This window comes from Podarcis pityusensis, assembly GCF_964106645.2.
Source record: "Podarcis pityusensis genome assembly, chromosome: 1".
Lineage (NCBI taxonomy): Eukaryota > Metazoa > Chordata > Lepidosauria > Squamata > Lacertidae > Podarcis > Podarcis pityusensis.
This window is the reverse complement of record NC_138028.1, coordinates 94,400,700-94,421,554: the sequence shown is the minus strand read 5'-3', so window position 1 is coordinate 94,421,554 and position 20,855 is coordinate 94,400,700. Positions and strand designations below refer to the sequence as shown.

Genomic DNA, 20,855 nt, shown 5'->3' with positions numbered 1-20,855 from the left:
CTTCACGGACTCCCCCCGGCCCTTTCTCCTTTCCTCTCTTGATGCCGTCGCCCCGCCCCATAAAGAGGTGCGACCAATAGGACCGCTCTCCTCTCAGCTCCGCGCTCTCTTACTGGCTCGCGGGGAAGGGGGAACTGACCTTGCCCATGGAGAAGCGGCGGTAGCGAAGGCCGCTGTCAAGATGGCGGCCGGAGCGAAGAGGCGGCGGGCTCTGCAAGCTTCTCCCCGGCCGCTCTCCGCTTTCCCCGCCGCCCTCGCGGTGCTGCTTCTGCTTGGCTGTGGCCCAGCTTCTACCGCTTCTGCCCCTGTGTGTCACCACCGCATCCCCAGCGCCAGGGAGGTGAGGCGGGTCTTTGGAAGCGGGGGGGGGGGGGCTAAGAGGGCGACACAGGGTCTCCGCCTCGACCTGCGGATGCCAATGATGGTTAGGACTCGCCTTTGGCTTCCGCGCATCTTTCCGCCGGTTGCCGCGTTTGCAGCGTTGTCGGCCGCCTGTTTTGCCTGTTTTTCGCATTTGTGCTCGTAAAAGTTCCTGCTTTGAATGCAAGTGAGGATGGTGGGGACCGGTTTCGGAAATCTGATTTAAATCTCTCCGCTCGTCCACTTCCTTGGGATCCTTCGTTTTTTGAATGCCGATGCGTGTCGCGGTTTGCAGCAAAGCGGTAACCTGTTGGTTGGTGCCGGTTGTATCTTCCACGCACCCCAGCAACTTATTTTTTCCTAGGGAGGACCGCGAAACGCTATGGGAAAATAGTTTTAAGCCGTGCCGCTCCGATTTTTTTTGTCATATGTTAGACTAAAGGCAGGGAAATGGCTCTACAGTTTTGGCATTTACCTCGCGGGGTAGGTACGTCGTTTTCCCGTTGTTTTGGGCGACTCAGCCTATTCTGTTGCTTTATTGTAGAAAGCCAAGGTGATCCAATTGACAAAATACTCAGATTAGAAGCTAGGTTTAGTTTTCTTTCTGAAGGAAGCCGCTATGCTCTGTTCTTTAATTCTTCTCAGTACTATTGCCACCATTTATGGCACACAGGATTCTCTTGACGGCTAAACTAATGATGCACTTAAAAAAACACACCACCCCCCAGCACAAGTTAAAAATGGAAATAATCACATTATTTTGTTATTACCCACCCATTAAGATCCCATGGTCATTACTTTGCTCTAATGGAAAATTTGGTTTGTTTAAATTCTTGATATTTTCAGTGGTAATGGATTTAACAGAAAGTCTTATCCTGTTTATGTGATTTTATTTTAGTGTATTCAGTCGGACTTGGCTCCTAATTAAGCGTGCATAGGATTATGGCCTTACAGAGAAGTTTAAGCTGTAAGACTCCTAGCAACAAGACAAATAGTTGCTTCCAATGGGGGGGCACTCCCTCCCACCGCAGAAACTTGGATTCAATATGTGTGGAATATAGCACTTATGTAATGCTCAGCTCACCATTGGAGGGTGATAAGAGGAATAACAAAAAAAAGATGGGTCTGAATTTATATTGTTTATTAACAGTACTGTACAGGAATCTCTTTTCCGTCTCAGTCACAGCAGCCTGTGTGTCACCACATGTTAGTGTGTCGGCTGCGGTGTAGGTACACTCCCCATGCTCCTCTTGGGGCTGGAAAGGGTTAGTTTAACCTCTGGTTTGCTAGTAAAACTGTATTACTGTTTCACGAAATGATGCAAAACTGAATTACTGTTTCACGAAATGATGCATGTCTAAAAAGTGTGTCACCAACATGAAAAGTTTGGAAAGCTCTGTTTTAGATAGACGTATAGCCTGTGGATGTGAGCTTAATCTGTAAAGGAAAATATTTTTAAAGTCTGCTTTGATGCCATGTAGATGGCTCTATACAAGACTTAACATCTGTACATGCATTTGTCCTGGAAGACAACAGGTTGTTTGGTAATAGTTCTAAACGTTTTCAGTAAAGTTTGTAAAAACAACAACAATCTGAAACAACTTCAAGACTCTGCCATGTTTTGTGGCCACCAGTGATCTGCTGGTGGTGTAAAAACTTCTTCATCCAACTGTCCCGTCCCCCCCACCAGGGAGGCTGTGGCCTACATGCCAGGTGACACAGACACCTACGGCATCTATAATAACCCTGCCAGCACCAGCCAAACCTGCCACCTTCCACCAGGCATACACAACCTGCTCTACTTGTTCATGACCAATCATCAACACATATGCACCAAAATCATGCCCCAGCATGAAACTGTAAGCAAACACACAGGCACACACTGGCACTCCCAAGCACAGTGATTATAAGCCCACACCTGCAGCTGACAGCCACATATGCCAAGGAAAAATGGCTACAGGGGCACAACAATATGCACTAGTGAAAAGCAACACACCACCCCAAGGACGCATACACACTCCCCAAAGTGGGGCGGGGAGCAAGCCACATCCTCCTCCTCATAGGCAGGAGTTGAGCTTTAATATGTTACAACCGTGGCATGAACAAAATTACCAATTAACACATAAACTACATAGATTTATAGTGCCTACTGGCATTATTTTGGATTTTGACTGATTAACAACTAGCCAGAAATTTCACCAAAATTAATAATTTTTATTAATTCTTATATAGACTATTCAGACCTAATTTTTTAAAAAAAACATAATCTGTATATGTAGCCATTTTTAAATTCTATTTGTCCATGTACAAAGCCATGAATTTGTCTTTTCTGCCTAATTGCACAAATACCAGTTCTAGACACAAACTGAATATTAAAAAAGGGCAGCTTTGACTTGTTCATCTCTTTTAATCAAATGAAATAATCTATTTCATAAGCTCTTGCAGGAACCCAAACTTTTCCAAAGCAACAAAAAGAACCCAGCAATATATTTTGTGAAATGCTTTCTCAGCATCAAGCAAAATAATTGCAGCCGTGTCATTTCTATTACTATTTTTTATTGTTATAACCCTGGAACTTTATAGTAAAGGGGGGGGGGTGTGCAAAGGAAACTAGTAAATAAATCTGATAGATGCATCTGTTTCTTATATTTTTGGGGGGAAAAAGTTATACATGTTATTTGTTGAGTCAAATCTATTTATTCTTTATTTAGGTTATCTATAAAGTTTATCTTAAGGAAAATCGTGTTATAAAGAGAAATGTGGATGAACAACTAAGAATTAAGACAGTATATGACAAAAGTATTGAGGAGTAAGTATAATGGCAGCCTTCTAAAATTATTATTCTGAGTTGGGAAGGGGCTGTTGGTCCTGCCTGAGAGGTATTTCTCCACACATGTGGAAATGCCTTCAGTTTTTAGTTCCTGCATTCAAGCATTAGGGAGAGCTCATGTCCAACCTGAGGACATCTTACCTGTACTGGAAAATTAGCTGATAGCTAGGAAGACCTGTCCCCCTTCTACTTTCCTCACCAAACAAGTAGGCAAGGTAATAGGGAATACGTAGCTAAGGGGGACAGATTTGTGTTGCAGGACTGAGTCTGGAGTAACTGGTTTTATAGGTGGAAAGGGATTGGTTGATGATAGTATTTCATACAAATAGAAAAGAAACAATTCCCTCCCCTTATTGTTTTCTTTCTTCATAGATTGCCACCTGAAAAAAAGCACCTTATAAAGGTATGTGACTCTTCCTTCTTGCATGTATGTCAGTCATGCCTATTGCTGAATGGAGTTCTAGTTTAATTGCACCAATCCACTGGTCTGTATGATCCGTGACTGTAAGTGGTATTTTAACTTTTCTAAACAGCTTTCCTGCTCCATATCTGAAACTGCTTTTGAAATTTGTGCAGACCTAACATTGTGTGTTCTCCTAACCGTGGTTATGTGATCAGGAGCAAACTGACTTTTCTCCCTCCTTCTCCCTCTTTGGTGCAATTTCCACTCTCCCTTACCTTGGCAACTTTAACCAAAAGCAGCATTAAGAACTACAGAAATGATAAATGTGGTTTTAGCGCTAGCCAGAGTTCATGTGTGAACCAAGTTCTGATGTATGCTACAAACCTTAATTTGTGTCACCTTGCTGCAGATTTTGTTAAAGTTCAGGATACATGAGTATTGTCTGATAATACAATAAAATCAGCATCTCTTTATGCTTATCTCATTCAGTTCAAAGCTGTGAAAATATACTTAGTAAGTGAGACTTGGGACTTCATTCTTTAGAATCTAGTTTCCTCTCTCTCTTTTTTTGGTGTAAAGAGACTTTTCTTTTCTGCACATTTAGAATAAGCTTTTCCCGCAAGCTATTTCCTATTTAGAGAAGACATTTCAAGTACGGAAACCTACTGGTACCATTCTATTAAGCAGGTATGTACATGGTTTAGTGTTGTTTAATAGTAAGTGTCAACATAAGTCTGTATTTAAGATTATATTCTGCCTGTAGATCAGAATTGTTCCCACCCACCCAAAAAACCCCACTAAGAGTAATTCCATTCTGATGAGTAAATTAACTTGGTTACATTGGTATACCTAGCTTCTCTGTTATGTGGGTTTATTCTATGCATCCATTTCATTGATAACTAAATCTGTAATTCTGATTTGTTTTAAGACAGTGTGTAACAAATGAATATTTAAGGAAGAAAGATGACCCTCACCGATACTGCCGAAAAGCATGTGCAGAATATACAAAGTGTGGTCCAGTCACAGTTCCTGAGGAACACCTGCAGGTAATTCAGTCCTCGGTGGCCCAGGTGTGGGGAACTTCCAGTTCATGGTTTGAAGATGGCCTTCCAGGCATCCTTCATTTTCAATAAGCCATGCCTACCTGCCCTGCACCTGATATCATACGTGAGGGGCAGGTAAGGGCAGGACTTTAAAGGAACAACTGGGACATGTTCCTTTGAGCAAGGTTTCCTTTTATTTGATTTGATCTGATTGATCTACACCCTAGCCTTTGTCCAAAATGGAGCACAGGGCAGCTTACAACAACAATTATATAATACTGTAATCATAATAAAACCACTCCTAAACCCAACAAATGAAAATGTAATGGACAGCAGCAATAAAGCTGTGTAGCACAAATAACACTTCATGATCCAAATTCCTGGACAAATAAAAATATCTTAATTCTTAGCACAATTCTTATGAGAACGGTTGCACTATGTATCCACAGTTAACATCCCTGGCCAGAAAAAACATAGAAGCTCTTATAAGTAGCAAATTTCTGAACAGAAGTTGTGAGTCAACTGTGCCAGTCATCACCTGCAAGGGTATAATCTTAAATCCCGTTATAGTATCACAATGAGAAGATTCCATTTCCTTTGGTACTTAACTGTGGTATCAAGGCAAATTAATCAGTGGCATCAAGCGAAGTGAAGTTAAGAAGAGCATATAATGTTGCGAATCAACAGGGATGAGAGAACTAGGAGCTGAGTTCAACAGATTGGTGAGAGGATTGAATTTTCAGCTTGAGTGCAGAGAAATTGTGGGGTTCAGTAACATTCAAAGGTATATTATGTTGATGGACCTTGGCTACTTTTTAAAATTGTTTTCAGTTTTAATGTCTTGTTTTTAAATGGACTTGAATGGTTTTTTTCAATTTCATTAAATAAAATAAGTTTTGGGCAGTCCCTGTATTACACTTTTCAGTGTTTACTTCCTTAGTTTTCCTTGAGTTAACAAAACAGCTGGATAAACTGGATGAAAGCTGCATTTTTAAAAACCTTGAACAGATCAAGAGTGATCATATATCTTGCCCAGTGTAAATTCTCTGGCACCAGATATTAAGGCTAACCACAGTACATATAGACCATAGCAGATGATATGCTTTGTACAATCTACATATGGGCAATGATAATAAGATGTCACAGTATAAGGTACTACAGCATCTTCAGATTCTACAACATAGCTGTCATCTTTTCCCTTTTCTTGCAAGGAATCCTATTCGGAATAAGGGAATTTCCCTTTTAAAAAGGGAAACGTTGACAGCTATGTGCTACACATACACACACACACACACACCCCCCACACCTCACTTTTACAATCTGAAGGATGCCTCTGGATTGGAAGACAGTGTAGTAGGCATGAGAGCTTTCCAAAAGAAAAGCTGGAAGAAATGATTATGCATTCATTAATGTCATTCTCTATTTCAATATCATTTGGTCCTAACACACCTTGCCATTTTCTGAACTTTGGGCTCTTAAAAAGCATTTGTGGATTCCGGGAGGGTATAGCTTTCAAAAGCTATTTTAAAAAATAATCTGGTGCAACTATACCCTTTGGATATTGGCTGTGAGCAGTATTACAAAATCAATATAAGTGTGGCAAATCATTGTCTTAATATCTTTCTTCCGTCAGATAAAGAAAAATAGAAAGGAGGATGGGTTGTATCTAAGTCATGCTCAGAGCAGGCCTATTAAATGGCTGGCTAGCTCAGTTGGTAGAGCATGAGACTCTTAATCTTAGAGTTGTGGGTTTGAGCCCCCTGTTGGGCAAAATAATCCTGCCTTGCAGGGGGTTGGATTAGATGACTCTTGTGGTCCCTTCAAAATCTACAATTCTATGATTCTATAAATTAGTCATGGCCATTGATTTCAGTGCCTCAACTCTGAGCAGTTGGTTACCAAATTTCTTCTGTTAGACTGAAGACAGTTGTTAAATTATGTCTGTTTGAAACTAATTTCCTCTAAATTTATTGTCTTAGCAATGTAGGGCGTGTAATGAAATGCTGGATTGTGGACCTGTTGGTGTAAGAGACCAAGAAGGGGTTCGAGATGCTGACTTCGTGTTATATGTTAGTGCTCTGACTACTGAAAGGTGTGGCCAAGAAAATATTATTGCATATGCAGCATACTGTCAACTAGAAGCTGATATGGACAGGTAACATTTTCCCCCTCCAAATGAACTTTCATTTATAAGTGTACTGGTGTAATGACTTCCAAAGGTGGCTTTAACTGACCAGTTTACTAGATGAACTGTGCTGCTCAAATTAATGACTAATTCTTAATGGAACTAGAATTGTCTATTCTGAGTTCCTTTTTTGAGCAGTAGATGCCTGTGTTTGTAGCCTGAATCATGAAATTAGAAGAATCGCCAACTAAAGTAGATGTTGCGCTCTTCATCTCTATTGTTTGCAGAGAAATCCAACTTCTCTTTGTTAAGAGATTTTACTAGCAATACCATTATCAAAATCTATTTAATTTGTGGTCAGATGGGGGTGGAGTGAAAACATGTTTCACTCTGCTGCCCGTTGTGTAAATGGTGAAACTACAATTGCTTACGCGCTTTAGCATTCTAAATTTAGATTTTTGGTTGTTGTTGGGTGCACATTGTTTGTATTCATTTATTAAGCTTAGCATGTTCCTAAGACGGTGAAGTTTTTATTCTATAGAAATATATTTTTCATTATTTCCCAGACCAATTGCAGGGTATGCTAATCTTTGCCCGAATATGATTTCAACCCAAGCACAAGAATTTGCTGGCATGCTGTCTACTGTGAAACATGAAATCATTCATGCACTGGTAAGATATGTTATTTGTTGCATTCATTTAAAATACTAGCAACATCTTTGTGTTGCACCATGCAAAAAATTATTTGTTTTTGTTTCTCTTCTAAAAGACATAGATGTGAACTTAGCCTACACTGTATGTTTATTTTACCATACTTTCAGACAACTTTTTTTGTTGTTTTGAGGTTTGTTAGCTTTCTTATGTTGATGATAAATAATATAAATGACTTTGCATTGCCTTAAAGGGTTTTTCTGCTGGGCTGTTTGCATTTTATCGTGATGATGATGGAAATCCTTTGACTGCCCCATCTCAAAATGGATTGCCACCCTTTAATGAAAGGTATGTATTGAAATCTATGTTGGACTTTATGAATCTATGTATATATTGAAATCTATGTTGGACTTTATGAATCTGTGTAGTTTTGTTGAAGGAAGTGATGTGACATAGTTGCGAAATAATTCTTTTGCCAACATTTTAATACCTTGTGACTCAGTTGGTTTGTTTCCTTGGCTGATTTTTCTTCCATGTCCTCTTTCATAGCCAGCTGTCATGAGCTTCACAGTTATCATGTTTAATATTATTTTTTTTTAAATGCATTTAACATTTGCTGATGTCAGCCTATTGATCATATTTAGAATTGATCCTGCTTGCCAGTCAAGTTAATTCAGTCTGCCTTCCTTACAGCCTTGGTGTATATCAATGGAGCAATAAAGTAGTAAATAGCGCTGTGCGGTTATGGGATGTACGGGGCAATAAGAAACTGCTTCACAATGTATTCCTTCTGATAACTCCTAAAGTAGTTGTAAGTATCATGTTCACTTTTTATCAGAATAAATCTAACTAACTTCCTCAGATAAGGACATCTACACAATTTGCCTTGCCTTCTTTAGGAGGTTTATCTAACACTTTGAGAATTATAGGAATAGCTTACTCCCAGTATCCCTGGCAAGCTGCTTACTGGTAAAATAATGCATGTCAAGAGGAATAATTCTCATTAGAAAAATGATCAATCCTTGTAATAGTAAAGTGGCTGGCCCTTCTCCAACTACTAGAGCACCAGAACAAGGCCACCCACAGACGTGGGAGTGGGGTTGGTTCCGGATATCGCAGGTGTGCCAAAGATATCAGTTCAAAGAAATGAGAGACCTAAAGGAAAGATCTCAAGCTGTGCATGGAAGCTGCCATCATGCCGCCATAGAACCTGAGTGGCATGAAGCCACAGCACAGACACAAAACTTCAGCAGACTGGGTTGCTGCTTGTATTCCTTCAGCCTACTAAAGCGGAAGGAAGTTGGGCAAAAGCCTGTTCACATTGTGGCTTGCATAGCTACCTGTTAGATATGCTTTTTATCCTCCAAGTGATTCAAATAACCGAATCATTCTGAAGACTTTAAATTATGGGTTTTATGAGATCAGAACGTGTTATGTTTTTCATATAGGTGAATTAATTTTAAAACCTTTTAATTATTATTATTATTATTATTCTCAGCTTCATGAACTTTAAATAGTATTTCTTACTAGCAGCTTCCATCTCCGGCTCGCTCCATTCACTAACCTCCCCTGCCCACCAACCCCTTTGACAATCCTCCCTTCTCCATGTATATGTAACCCCTCCTCCCTTTACACCTCGCCCTGCCCCTCACCCCAAGCTTTAAAGGAGGGGCTTTTTTTTTGCTCAAAACCACTCTCTAAAGTGCCTCCTCCCTCCGTTAACACTTGCTGCAGCTGGATTTAACAGGGGAAGCACTTCAGGGAGCTGCTGGGCAAATCACTCTATGAAGTGCCTCTCTTCCCAAACATCTTGCCTGGGGCACCTGCCACCCACACTGCTTGCTTGCCTGCCTGTTCTGCTGTCCAGCTGGTGTTTGTATGGCTGCCTATTGCCAATCATGTGAACCACATTGTGATAGCAGCCTTACATTTCAACACATATAGGAAGAAGAATTGGGGGACCCTTTTCATTGGAAATCTGTGCAAGATGAAGGAAGCCCCTCCTGGGAACTTAAAATATGAGGGGAGGGAGTTAGTTTTGATTCTCAAGGAAGAGTATTGCTAATTATTTTGACAGCAGTCTTCTGGTGCATCTTTTTGAAGGAGGAGGCCCGAAAACACTTTGGATGTCAATTTCTAGAGGGGATGGAACTTGAAAATCAAGGTGGCATGGGTACAGAGCTCAATCATTGGGAAAAGAGATTGTTGGAGGTCAGTACAGCCAATTATGATACAGTAGCTATTGGGTTTTTTGTGAGGTGATCATAAACTGAAATGCAGGTTTTTGTGATATCGGATACTTTGTCTCCAGGATGACAGATTGATGAAAGTTTAAAAGTAGGATTTATCACTGGAAAGATTCCTTCCCCCATCCTCAGATTTTTATTTAATCTTTCCCTTAGAACTTGTTAATTGGACAGTCACTGCAGTCTAGATAAAATGGGATTATATAAAGCAGTTTTTAAAAGAGGAGCAGTACAGCTTGCTTTGTGAAAGAATACCATGCATTATAAAGAATACATATTGAATATATAAAGAATATATATTGTAATTATTACCTTTGTCTTCATTTGTCTATACCTTTCCACTCTGCCATTTCTTACTATTTGTTTTAAATGAGCAGTACCAGAGGAGCAATTTAGGGTAGTCCCCTAGTGTTTCAGACCATATGCAACTCCTCATTCTGTAGTTGGCTTATACACTTAATACAGTGGTGAGAGGGCCTCCCGCAGATATCAGCTCATCAGGAAGCCTGATGATTAGATGTCTAGTGTGGCAGTGCCTACCCTTTGGAAACCACACCATTATAAACCCAGGAGGTGCCGTCTTCATTGGCTTTAAACACCTACTGAATCCTCTACCATAAAGCCCCCTAAGTGGAGATGAAGACTATCCCAGACTTTACCTGAATTGGCCCAGGGATAGCACATACATGTAAATCACTTCAGACCGTTTCATGGGGAGGGATCCTAAATGAAATAACGAAGGAAATGTTAGAAATAATTAATGGACCTATGTAATAAGTGTTTATGCCCAAAGGTGCACATTCTTTCTTCTCCCCCACCCCAAAACGAGGAATGAGTTCCTGTTCTGTCACGAAGCTTACGGGTTTTTTGGGTGGTTACTTTCAGAATGAAGCTATGACTGGATCGCACACTCAGAACAGGGTCTTCTCCCGCATCACTTTGGCATTAATGGAAGACACTGGGTAAGGATGTATAGTTGGTTTTGGTTTTCTCATAAATATGCCTTGTTTGGACAGATCTTAAATATATAGTTAAGAAACTTATGTAGTTGGAGGTGTTTGAATTTTAGGCTTCGGAAACAACGCAACATTTCTACGCAAATCATTTTGTCAATATTGTTGCCGCTCCTTGTTCTTGTAAATATTGGGGTTTCATGTGAGGTTTTGTCTTAAGATTAATCTTTCCATTCTGGATTTGCATCTGCCAGTCAGCTATTTTTAATGCACGTGAAAAGCCTATATCTTGAGTTGGATAACTTAAATTCTAACATGAAATTGAAATCAAAATTTCTCCGTTCATTTTGCATTTATCTGCTGGTGCAATGTGAAGTTGTAGAGTCAAATTAAGGATACTCCTGAACTAATCATAATTCTTGAGCATTTCCCTCCAGTTGTAAGTGGATAATGGGGGATAACTAGTCAGATTTAAATTACCTTAGAGTGGCATTAGTGCTAGCTGTTGAAATCTTTTCCCCCTTTCAATGTTTATTCCTTCATTGAAGGAGAAGAGCAATTCCATTTTTGGGCTTTGCTTCTTAAGCCAAAAGAGAAGCAGTAATCTTGGAGACGACAATACGTGTGCTTGTTTGTAGAAATGCATTTGCCTTTCCTTTCAGTTACCCTACCTGCATTAGGAAATGGTTCATATTGGGTAGCTTGATTAACACATGCAGAGCTTTGAAATAACTTTTTGCTGACTGTTCAGAAGTGCAATAACCTAATTTCTATTTCAACATATGTTCACAGCTGGTATAAAGCCAATTACAACATGGCAGAAAAGCTTGATTGGGGCCGAGATAAAGGCTGTGACTTTGTGATGAAAAGCTGTAAGTTTTGGATTGATCACAAGAGGAGAAGGTAAGAATATGTTTCTTTAGATTGCATGTTCTGTGATGCCAGTGACATTGCAATAGCCTATTAATGTTTGTCTGGTTAGTACTGGTTTTTTTGTTAAGTGTTGTATAAAAATATTTTAACAGTTCCCTTATTGTGGTTTTCAACTTTATTCACAGGAAAGAATTGGTGGATCCATATTGTGACACTCTGCGGACTAATCCATTGCAGCTAACCTGTAGACAGGACCAAAGAGCAGTGGCAGTGTGCAACTTACAGAAATTCCCACAACAGCTTCCTCAGGAATATCAGGTATAAAGGGTGTTACTCTATGTGAGTTCTATGAACCACCAGTCTCATTCAGACATGAGAACAAGCAGAGGGGCTGGGCACGTCCTCCTTCTCTTCCAGTGCAACCACAGGGAAGAATTTGGAAGCTTTTGCTTCCATTTTAGATTCAGCTTGATTTGTTGTCGGATCACATGCAAACTGTAGTTTGTTGAAACAAGTCAACTTTAAATCATAGTTTAAGCAGCTGGCTTGTTTCCACTCACCATAGTTAAGATTAACCGTAGTTTAGGGTTCAGACAACACACAGTCAAAAGAGAATGCATTTGTCCTGCATAGCAGACTTGTATGTGCAGTTTTAGCAATACTGTTGTTTCTAAAATAAAAATTATTAATGGCAGTAGCAACTATAGCTTTGTGCTTTGGTTCTCTTTAACATGAATACAATGTATGGAATGTGGGTTTCTGCCGTTGTTGTAAAAGTTTGCTATTACTACCAGGTGATGGTGATGGTGATGATGATGATCATATGACTGTGCTGCTTCTACCTTCATAGCTGCCTCTGTCACTGTATCTTTTGCAGTATTTTGACCGTCTTTATGGGGTACCATCAGAAGATTTGCCTTATTATGGTGGGTCTGTTGAAATTGCCGACTTCTGTCCGTTCAGTCAGGAATTTAGCTGGCACTTAAGTGGTGAATTTCAACGAAGTTCAGACTGTAGAATACTCGAAAATCAACCAGGTCAGTTGGTTTTGTGTTTAGTTTCTCCTTTACTATCTTTCAGATATTTTGGGTTCCAATGTAAGGGAAACCCATGGCTTCTTTATCTAACCCATGATTGTCATGTTGCATCTGTATCCGAGTCTACCCAGGTTTGTTTCAGGCTCAGAAACTAGGATCTGAAATCACAGTCTGAAGCTGGTTTGCAGTCCACAGTATGTGTTAACAGTGCTTTCCTGATTTTTTAGATCCTTTCAAAAACTATGGTGCAGAGAAATATGGACCAAATTCTGTGTGTCTCATTCAGAAGTCAGCTTTTGTTATGGAACAATGCAGAAAGAAACTCAGTTACCCTGACTGGGGCAGTGGCTGCTACCAGGTAACTGCAGGAGCTCTTAATTTAAGGTTGCATTTTGTAAAGTTGTGTTGTTTAGAAATCATTATTGCTCTTAACTAGTCATTACATGTTTCTATATTTATATCTAATTGTATTAGACCAGATAGTCATGTGGAAGTCAAAAGATCTCCCTACCTCATGCCCATTAGTTTTATGCCAACAGTATAAGTCTCTAAAGTGAGCAGATACCCTCTTACACGGCCTGACCAACAATCTGTCATCTTCCAAATCTGCATGCAAACAAGTGAAGGTACACACAAATTGTTCTAGCTTTTCCTTTTGACAGCTCGACTACAAGCAACGTGTCTCTTAAAAGACTTGGTTTAAAAATTAAATAAATGATTGCAATAATCTAGCTAGTCCAACTTTATTTCTTAGGTTTCTTGTTCTCCCCGTGGGCTGACTGTTTGGGTCAAGGATGAGTCATATTTGTGCAGTCGCTCAGGTCAAATCCTAACAGTGAATATTCAGATGAATGGATGGGTACATATTGGGAACCTAATTTGCCCAGCGTGTTCAGACTTCTGCGATTTCTGCCCACCTGAGCAGGATCCTCCTCCAGTTGCTAATTTAACAAGACTTACATCTATTGGTAAGCAACCCTTCAAAAGTCATTAAGTGAAATAGAGAGTTCTTGTTTTGTTTTGGTGTGATGTTCTTTGTAGCATTTTCAGAATTATATTCCTAGCGAACAGGAGAACTAGTTCACTTTTTTACACTACAGTGTTTTGTTTTGTTTTTTTAATAATTTTTATTAACCGGCCAATCAAATCAAATCACATCACATAAATTCCGAATTACAAAGCCGAATTTTAAATTTTGTTGAGGGGACCCATATTTCAAGATCCGAAGGGGGATTCTGATCATCTTCTTGCTACTGCGTTAATGTCCAAATCAGTCCAAACAAAGTTCATAATTCTATCCAGTCTTATCTTGCTGTTTCCACATCACATCTTGTTCATATATTTTCTCTTTTTCCTTTATGATCTCTTCTGATAAGTCTCCTTAGGCCGATAAACACCAATAATAATCCTGTGTGAATTTTTCCGTTCTTCCAATCCTCAAATCGAGATGGTTTCCATATATCATCACCTTCATAGATAACATCGCTCTTTCCATCTTTAATTACAGAACTGTCGTTCTTAAGTCCCTCTGAGGAGTTTCACCCACAATATAAAAACAGCTCTATTTCTCTATTTCCCCTCCCAGACTTAAGTCCTCCGACAGAACTTCCCAATATGGCGACAGCACTTTTAACTGCGTCATTCCAAAGCCCTTATACATTCTCAAAACATGCTTTGGTTCGAAAGTTTATCTCCACACAGCCTTAAATCCACAGCTTAAGTCCTTAAAACGACATTTCTGACTTGTGAGGGGGGGGGATTCTTGTTTAATCACATAAAGGAAAGAAAGGAAAGTTTTTTTTCCCCTCCCCCATCAGTCCCTTTGCCATACCGAGTCTTGGCGTATCTTCTCATGATTTATACTTGTTCCTCCGACTCGTCTTGTTTTATCAGAGATCTCTTCTGTTAGCAGTCTTTACTCCCCCTCCTTCCTTGAAATATGTGCATTCGCTTCATCCAAATTGTTTCTTTTGAAGTTCTTGCAGCTAGTGGCGCGGATCAGAGACGGCGTCCAGGAGCGCCGAAATCCCACAGGAGGGCATTGTGCCTAGTGCCCCCATCCCCACAAATTCGGGGGTGGTATAGGGCACAGCAGGCAAGGGCAGTCCCCCCCCCAATCCTGGGGGGGTAGGGAGGCTATTTACTCCCATCACAGCCTCCAAATTACCTCGTGTGGGTCGGAGAGATGTTATTGTCAGCCATCTTCTGATGCGCCCCTAGTGGCCCCTCTACACTACAGTGGTTTTAGAGGAGGAGAGCAGGAGCAAAACAGACAATTCAATTAGGCTTTGGAAAACTCTTTCCCCCTCCTTCTCTTTCTTTAGTTTGGAAAAATGATGAATTAATGTTTATTTTTTTTTAATAAAATTTTTATTAGGGTTTTCAAAAGGTTTTTTAGACAAACACAAAGACATACAGACACAACACACAACACACACATAACACATATTAAAATCTTAATTTCTTAACCACTTTCCCGGACTTCCCCCATCTCCCCTTCTTGCATCCCTATTCCAATAATTAACTCAGCAAGTTCTTGTCCTAATGTTTAGACTCTCAAAGAGCATCTGCCTCTATTCCTGTTTGTCAAGGACTATTTTGAACAGCATCTGCAGAAGTACTTAAACTATGCTAATACCATTTTAAAATTTATTTTAGATTTGTGTTCCTGTTCCCCTAGCCTGGTAGTAACCCTATGGCTATTGATGGCGAACTTGCTTCCGCTACTGGCTGGATTTCTTCTTTGTGCATGGAGTTAAACTGGGCTCCCAGGTTACCCCATAGACTACGTCTAGAATACACTCCATTTGAGTTCTTCTCAAAGGCAGCTATCCGGAAGAGCAAACGCATCTCCACCTGCCTTGTGGCAAGAAGGCCGGCTGATCACAGGCAGAAGGTGCTGGAGAAACAGCCTCCATCCCAAGAGAGGCGAAGTTTACAGCGTCATCTCAATAAGTGCCAGTATTAAAGTTTTGTTTTTACGTTGGTATCAAATTGTGGAGAACAAAATCGCCAGTAGTGTTATGTTGCCACTGGTCTGGAGCACTCTTGATAGGCAGAATTCTCTGAGACTGGTAGCAGAATTTTTGGCATCCTTAGAGATATACCTCAGAGTTTCCTTTAATTTAAAAGCCATGAAAATAAGTCGCCATCATTGCTAATAACTTGAGCCTAGTGTGGCTTTATGGATTCTTGTAGATGTATCCAAAGAGTTAGCCTTTTGGTACAGCTTTAGGATGCTTCCAGAACTGTTATTTGCTTTGTACACTCTGGTGATTTGAAGATACAGTGGTACCTCAGGTTAAGTACTTAATTCATTCCAGAGGTCCGTTCTTAACCTGAAACTGTTCTTAACCTGAAGCAACACTTTAGCTAATGGGGCCTCCTACTGCTGCTGCGCCGCAGGAGCACGATTTCTGTTCTCATCCTGAAGGAAAGTTCTTAACCTGAAGCACTATTTCTGGGTTAGCGGAGTCTGTAACCTGAAGTGTATGTAACCAGAAGCGTATGTAACCTGAGGTACCACTGTATTCTCTGAAGTATCTGTTGCTCAGAATATGGAGGAACTTTTCAATAGCTGCACATCATGCACTTTTGATATTCTAAATAATGAAAATATTTAATCTCCCCTTAACTTGTTGAAGACCAACCACTAAACTAAAGTATTATGCTGTAATTTCGATGGACTTAAGCCTTCAGTCCTAAGCATACTTGCTAGGAAGATTTGCATCCTAGCAAGCATGTTTAGGATTGAACATTCCTAAGTAAACTTGTTTTGGGTTAGGTTACTCATGTTCAGTTTCTTACAAGGTAATTTGAAGAAAGGTGTAGCCCTCATTCATGAATGTTCATTTCACTGCATTGGCCTTCTTCAAATGCTGGTATACAGCCAGTCCTTAGGGGGGGGTTTTCCACACACTTAGGTGAGTAGGCCAGAGGAAGAGTGAAATCACTGAATTCATAATTAAATTTGAGGGGGCTTTAAAAAGCAACAACACCAAACTGTGATACTTACAGATTCCATACTGACACCTTTGGGGCCAAAATGTGGGTTTCTATTATCAGGGACCCTATTCTGGTTCTTGGGTGAAAGAATTGCTGAGCTCAATTATGTTGGGTACATGAAGACTTGTAAACTTTCTTTTTAAAAAAAAAAAAAAAAAAGTATGCTGCTTGTGCCACTAAGAAATTTCTAAAAGTCAGTCAGTGAGCAACTTGTAGATGAAGAATCTGTTCCCGTGAGACTGAAAAACCCTCAGGGATCATAGTTCTGATAACTTTCCTTTCTTGCAACTGGCACAGATTGGTTTTGCCTTGGGACTGGAGGGGTTCACACCGGGTCCCGCTGAGCATTCTGATCCATTGAAAGCAGTGCTGCACTAGGAGAAGCAAATGTTTACCTAAATCTTCCAGTCCTCTCAAAAAGTGTGCAGTGGTAGCAGGCTGATCAGCACAGTGAGATCGGAAACTTGAGTGGAATCAGGGGAACTCTTCCATTAACAAGAAATGCAGTCTCTTTGAAGAAAGTACATGGGGGGTGGCTAACCTGTGGCTAAACAGATGTTGGACCATAACTTGGATGGTCAAGGGTCCAAATACAGCTAAAGGTTGGCCACCCCTGCTCGAATAGTGCCTGCTAGATTTCCTTTCTTAAAATAAACCTTATTTTTACAAAGAGGGTTGGTGTGAATACAGCTAGTCAGTAAAGTGCTTCCTACCGGAAGCATGAGAAAGCTGACTGAAGCATTTGAGAGGGGATTTCTCCTCCAGTGATGTGAATATGTGTACATTACTATAAATATGCTATTTATATTACACACGACATTAGCCTTAAATAAGCGGGGGGCGGGAAGGCATGGAAATAGCAATAAAATATTAGGGTTAAGAAATGCTTTAAATATGTCCAATTTGAATATGAATGAGAATTCTCTAAATAGATCTATAGCTCAACTAATAGGAAATGGCTCCATGGAACATGGAGTAAAGACTAATTCTTATCTGTGCAATAATAATAGAACTTAAATAGCATCTTGTAAGGGTGCTTTTATATACTTGAACATTTTTCTCATTGTTTGTCTTGAAGCAAAACAATTGCACTGTATCAACTTTTTGGCTAACTTTGTGTATAGGCATTTTTACCAATGTTAATGAATTTGTGTCGTAAAAATAGAACATTGTCCTGTTTGAGAAACGGTTTTTCTTCTGCTAGGCATTTGTCCATCTGAGAATGTAAGGAAATGGAGAAATATCTAAAGGTCCCCGTAAAAGTTGCAAGTTTGTAAATATGTTAGCCCAGAACTTAAGAGAGCATTTGGCTGTGTTACCTTCCAGCTCCTTTGCATGCAGCTATTAGTTGCTTTTATGCATCTTGTGAAAGCAAAATACAGTTTTAATATGAGATTCTAGTTATATCTGAGAACATGGTAGCAATTTATAATCCACAGCCCTAACCAATGTGACTGGTATTGATTACTGTGTTTAAAGAAATGCTCCTCAGTTAAAATATAAGTAGTCTATTCTCCTCTATGAGTTAGACAAATTCTGGTTGATTAGCAAAGGTAAACACATCTAAAACATATTTTACTGTTACAGAACAATCTCATGTGCAGGAAGCAAGGTCTGCTACCACTGCTGTTACCATTGTAGATATCTCAACTGCTTCTGGACATTTTTCTGAGCAGGGGTCACAAGTCCTTGGGCACATTTGCCAACCAGAGAAGCTGTTGTGGGCAGCACACTCGCCCTTCCTCCTGAAATTAGGCTTGGCAAAAAGCATGTTTGCTACCCTGCCTCACCCAAGCATTGTGGCAGGGAGAACAAGCAGCCAACCTTCCTGAAGAGAGCAGCTGGAGAAACAAGAGCTATGTATTTATATATCACCTACAAGCTAAAATGGCATTAAGCTTCCTTTGCAATTGCAGTCTGCAGAAAGAAAAGCCTTCTATTGGAGTGGCATTTTTTGAAAGGGAGCATCATGCCTGGGAGGAAAAAGGATAATCTTTCCCTCTCCAAATAATTTCCCATGGTACAATGTACACGTGTATGTACACGTGTATGCATGTGTGTCATGTTAGCAACTCCAAGATGCAAGAGGGTAGCTCATCATGAGAGGATCATTGGGAGTTGATGCTATGCTTGAGGCATTCATAAAATGTATTAACTGCTTCTCGCCTCATATTAGACAAATTAGATTAGATTCTGCAGTAGAATGTTTCCCACACTGGAACAAATAATTTCATAAAACTGCCTCTCTGTTTCAGGTACGTTTTGTTCTTTGGGGATGCATTGAGATTTCAAGTTTATTAGAATGCGATTGAGTGTTTCATCAAAAATGGGTCAGGGTGGTGTTTGTTTTTTAAAGAGAGCAAAAGTAGCAGTAGGAAGCCATAGACTATTTCAAAATACAGAATATAAGAGCACATCCCTGACTCAGGACAGAAATCAGTAGATGCAGTTGAGTTAGACTGTATTTACATTTCAACTACTACTATCATTAATTAAATTTGTATACCACCCTTCCTCCGAAGATTACAGGGTGGCTCACAACAGAAACCTGTTGTGTCCAGTTAAATACCCACAATGTTTCTAAATACAGTCGTACCTTGGATCCTGAACGCCTAGGTACTCAGAGGTTTTGGCTCCCGAACGCCACAACCCCGGAAGTGAGTGTTCCTGTTTGCGAACGTTCTTTAGAATCTGAAGGTCTGACGGGGCTTCTGCAGTTTCCGATTGGCTGCAGGAGCTTCCTGCAGCCAATCAGAAGCCGTGCTTTGGAAGTTGAACGGACTTCCGAAATGGATTCCATTCTACTTCCAAGGTACGACTGTACGAAATAACACTGCCACCATTCTTCTTCTTGGCAAGCACACAAACAATAGGTGCATTACTGTATTTAGCCTAACAAGACTCCTCACCATGTTGGCATTCACTAGCCTACCAGTCATTCTAAACAGGGAAATATGTTTTCTGATGAAATGTCATAAGGAAATATGACCTATGTTTTACTTGATACTATAGAATGCTGCATATCTTGGTTATGAGGAAGGAAATGAATGTTAAAGCAATCTCCTACATAAAGCTGCTCATTTTAAATAATTTCATTGTGTTAGGTCCCAGTTATTGTACAGATATGCTCAAAATAAATCTACTTGAAATATTAATTTTATCTAGACAAGTTTCTCCATGCCAGTGAGCTGTTTTCTATTTCAGGTTCCCAACTTGATCTCATGGCAGGGTTTTATGAGAGCATACTTACATTTTACCTTATTATTTTATTTTATGTGGCTTGAATAAGGTATAGATTGTTTGGGGGGGGGGATCTTACCTATCTCTGCATATGTGGGCCAAAGCAGACACTATGCTTATCTGAATTAATTTCTATGAATGTTATACAGTTTATAGCTGGGTAGTTTAAAATCCAGTATAAGCTGTGGATGAGCAGTAGAGAACTGTCTGCGGATGCACATCTCTTGAGAACCAGGATCATGACTGAGAACAGTAATACAGTTAGAGTCCGTATATATGTGCAGTCTGTCACTCCGTAGTACAAAATGTCAACATAGATTTTTACATGTAAATTGTACTTTGCCGATTGATACAACATACTATTTATGCAGAACTATTCTTTTCCACTTCTTGTCATGAGTGGACTTCAGGCTGGATTATGTATGGTGTTTATATGTGCAATTGATTTTATTATTTTTAAAATATGTGGAAGATTCTTTTAGCATAAGCACTTTGAGCATTAGTGTCAAATTAAAGAACCTTGTCTTAAAAAAAAAATCTTTGGTCCTTTTTGTTTACACACTTTCTAGAAAGAAATTGAGTTCTGTAGCAAGAAATGTAGAATACACTGCAGCTGCTACGAAAAAACTGAATTATTCAGTTGAGAGATAAGCATGCCATTATTTTAAACTTTTCAGTACTGTTCTACTTTGTTTTGATATCACTTTGGGATACCTCATGGGAATTATTTCATTCATAAATGAAATTGTAAACAAAAGCTATTAAATTGCCTCATGGGAATTTGACCTAGCTTCCATGTGTGTTTAAGCTCCACATAACTGCATTTTCCTCCATGAGCTTACATTTTCCCTCAGGACTGTGAGGGAAAGCAGTTTGTTACTGATAGCATAGTTTTGTGGGGAAGCTACCAATAGGTACACAGCTGAAAGAAGAGCTGAGAGTCAGCAGTGGACTGAGAAAGAGAAATCTAAGATGAGGGTGGGCAGAGGTGAAGTAGGATTTGAAGAACAGGGCAGAGGAAGTGGAACTGGTGGGGCAGATCTCCCCCATCCCTGCTGGAATCGGGGGAAAGACAGGAATCCCAAGGAG

The 20,855-nt window shown here is 39.9% G+C and overlaps 1 protein-coding gene across 2 annotated transcripts; it reads left to right on the top strand.

The window, feature by feature from the left end:
- Window positions 1–142: 142 nt before the first annotated feature.
- LMLN (leishmanolysin like peptidase) lies at window positions 143–20,551 on the top strand. 2 transcript variants are annotated; one of them, XM_081007147.1, is made up of 17 exons: window positions 143–340; window positions 3,072–3,169; window positions 3,563–3,593; window positions 4,198–4,280; window positions 4,522–4,639; window positions 6,616–6,791; window positions 7,328–7,433; window positions 7,666–7,760; window positions 8,106–8,223; window positions 9,516–9,623; window positions 10,544–10,620; window positions 11,404–11,514; window positions 11,670–11,802; window positions 12,362–12,521; window positions 12,749–12,879; window positions 13,276–13,489; window positions 15,180–20,551. In XM_081007147.1, the coding sequence occupies exons 1-17, from the start codon at window positions 182–184 to the stop codon at window positions 15,278–15,280; spliced, it is 2,019 nt and encodes a 672-aa protein (XP_080863273.1). In that variant the 5' UTR covers window positions 143–181; the 3' UTR covers window positions 15,281–20,551. The 2 variants fall into 2 exon arrangements, with proteins under 2 accessions (XP_080863273.1, XP_080863274.1); XM_081007148.1 differs by lacking the exon at window positions 143–340 and adding an exon at window positions 399–843.
- The last annotated feature ends 304 nt before the right edge of the window (window positions 20,552–20,855 follow it).

Excerpts from the sequence above, each read along its gene's own strand:
- LMLN (XM_081007147.1), top strand. The coding sequence starts at position 182 with ATGGCGGCCGGAGCGAAGAGGCGGCGGGCTCTGCAAGCTTCTCCCCGG. Across the intron at positions 3,594-4,197 it reads AAAAAAAGCACCTTATAAAG|AATAAGCTTTTCCCGCAAGC; the intron begins GTATGTGACTCT and ends CTGCACATTTAG. Across the intron at positions 9,624-10,543 it reads GGGAAAAGAGATTGTTGGAG|AATGAAGCTATGACTGGATC; the intron begins GTCAGTACAGCC and ends GGTTACTTTCAG.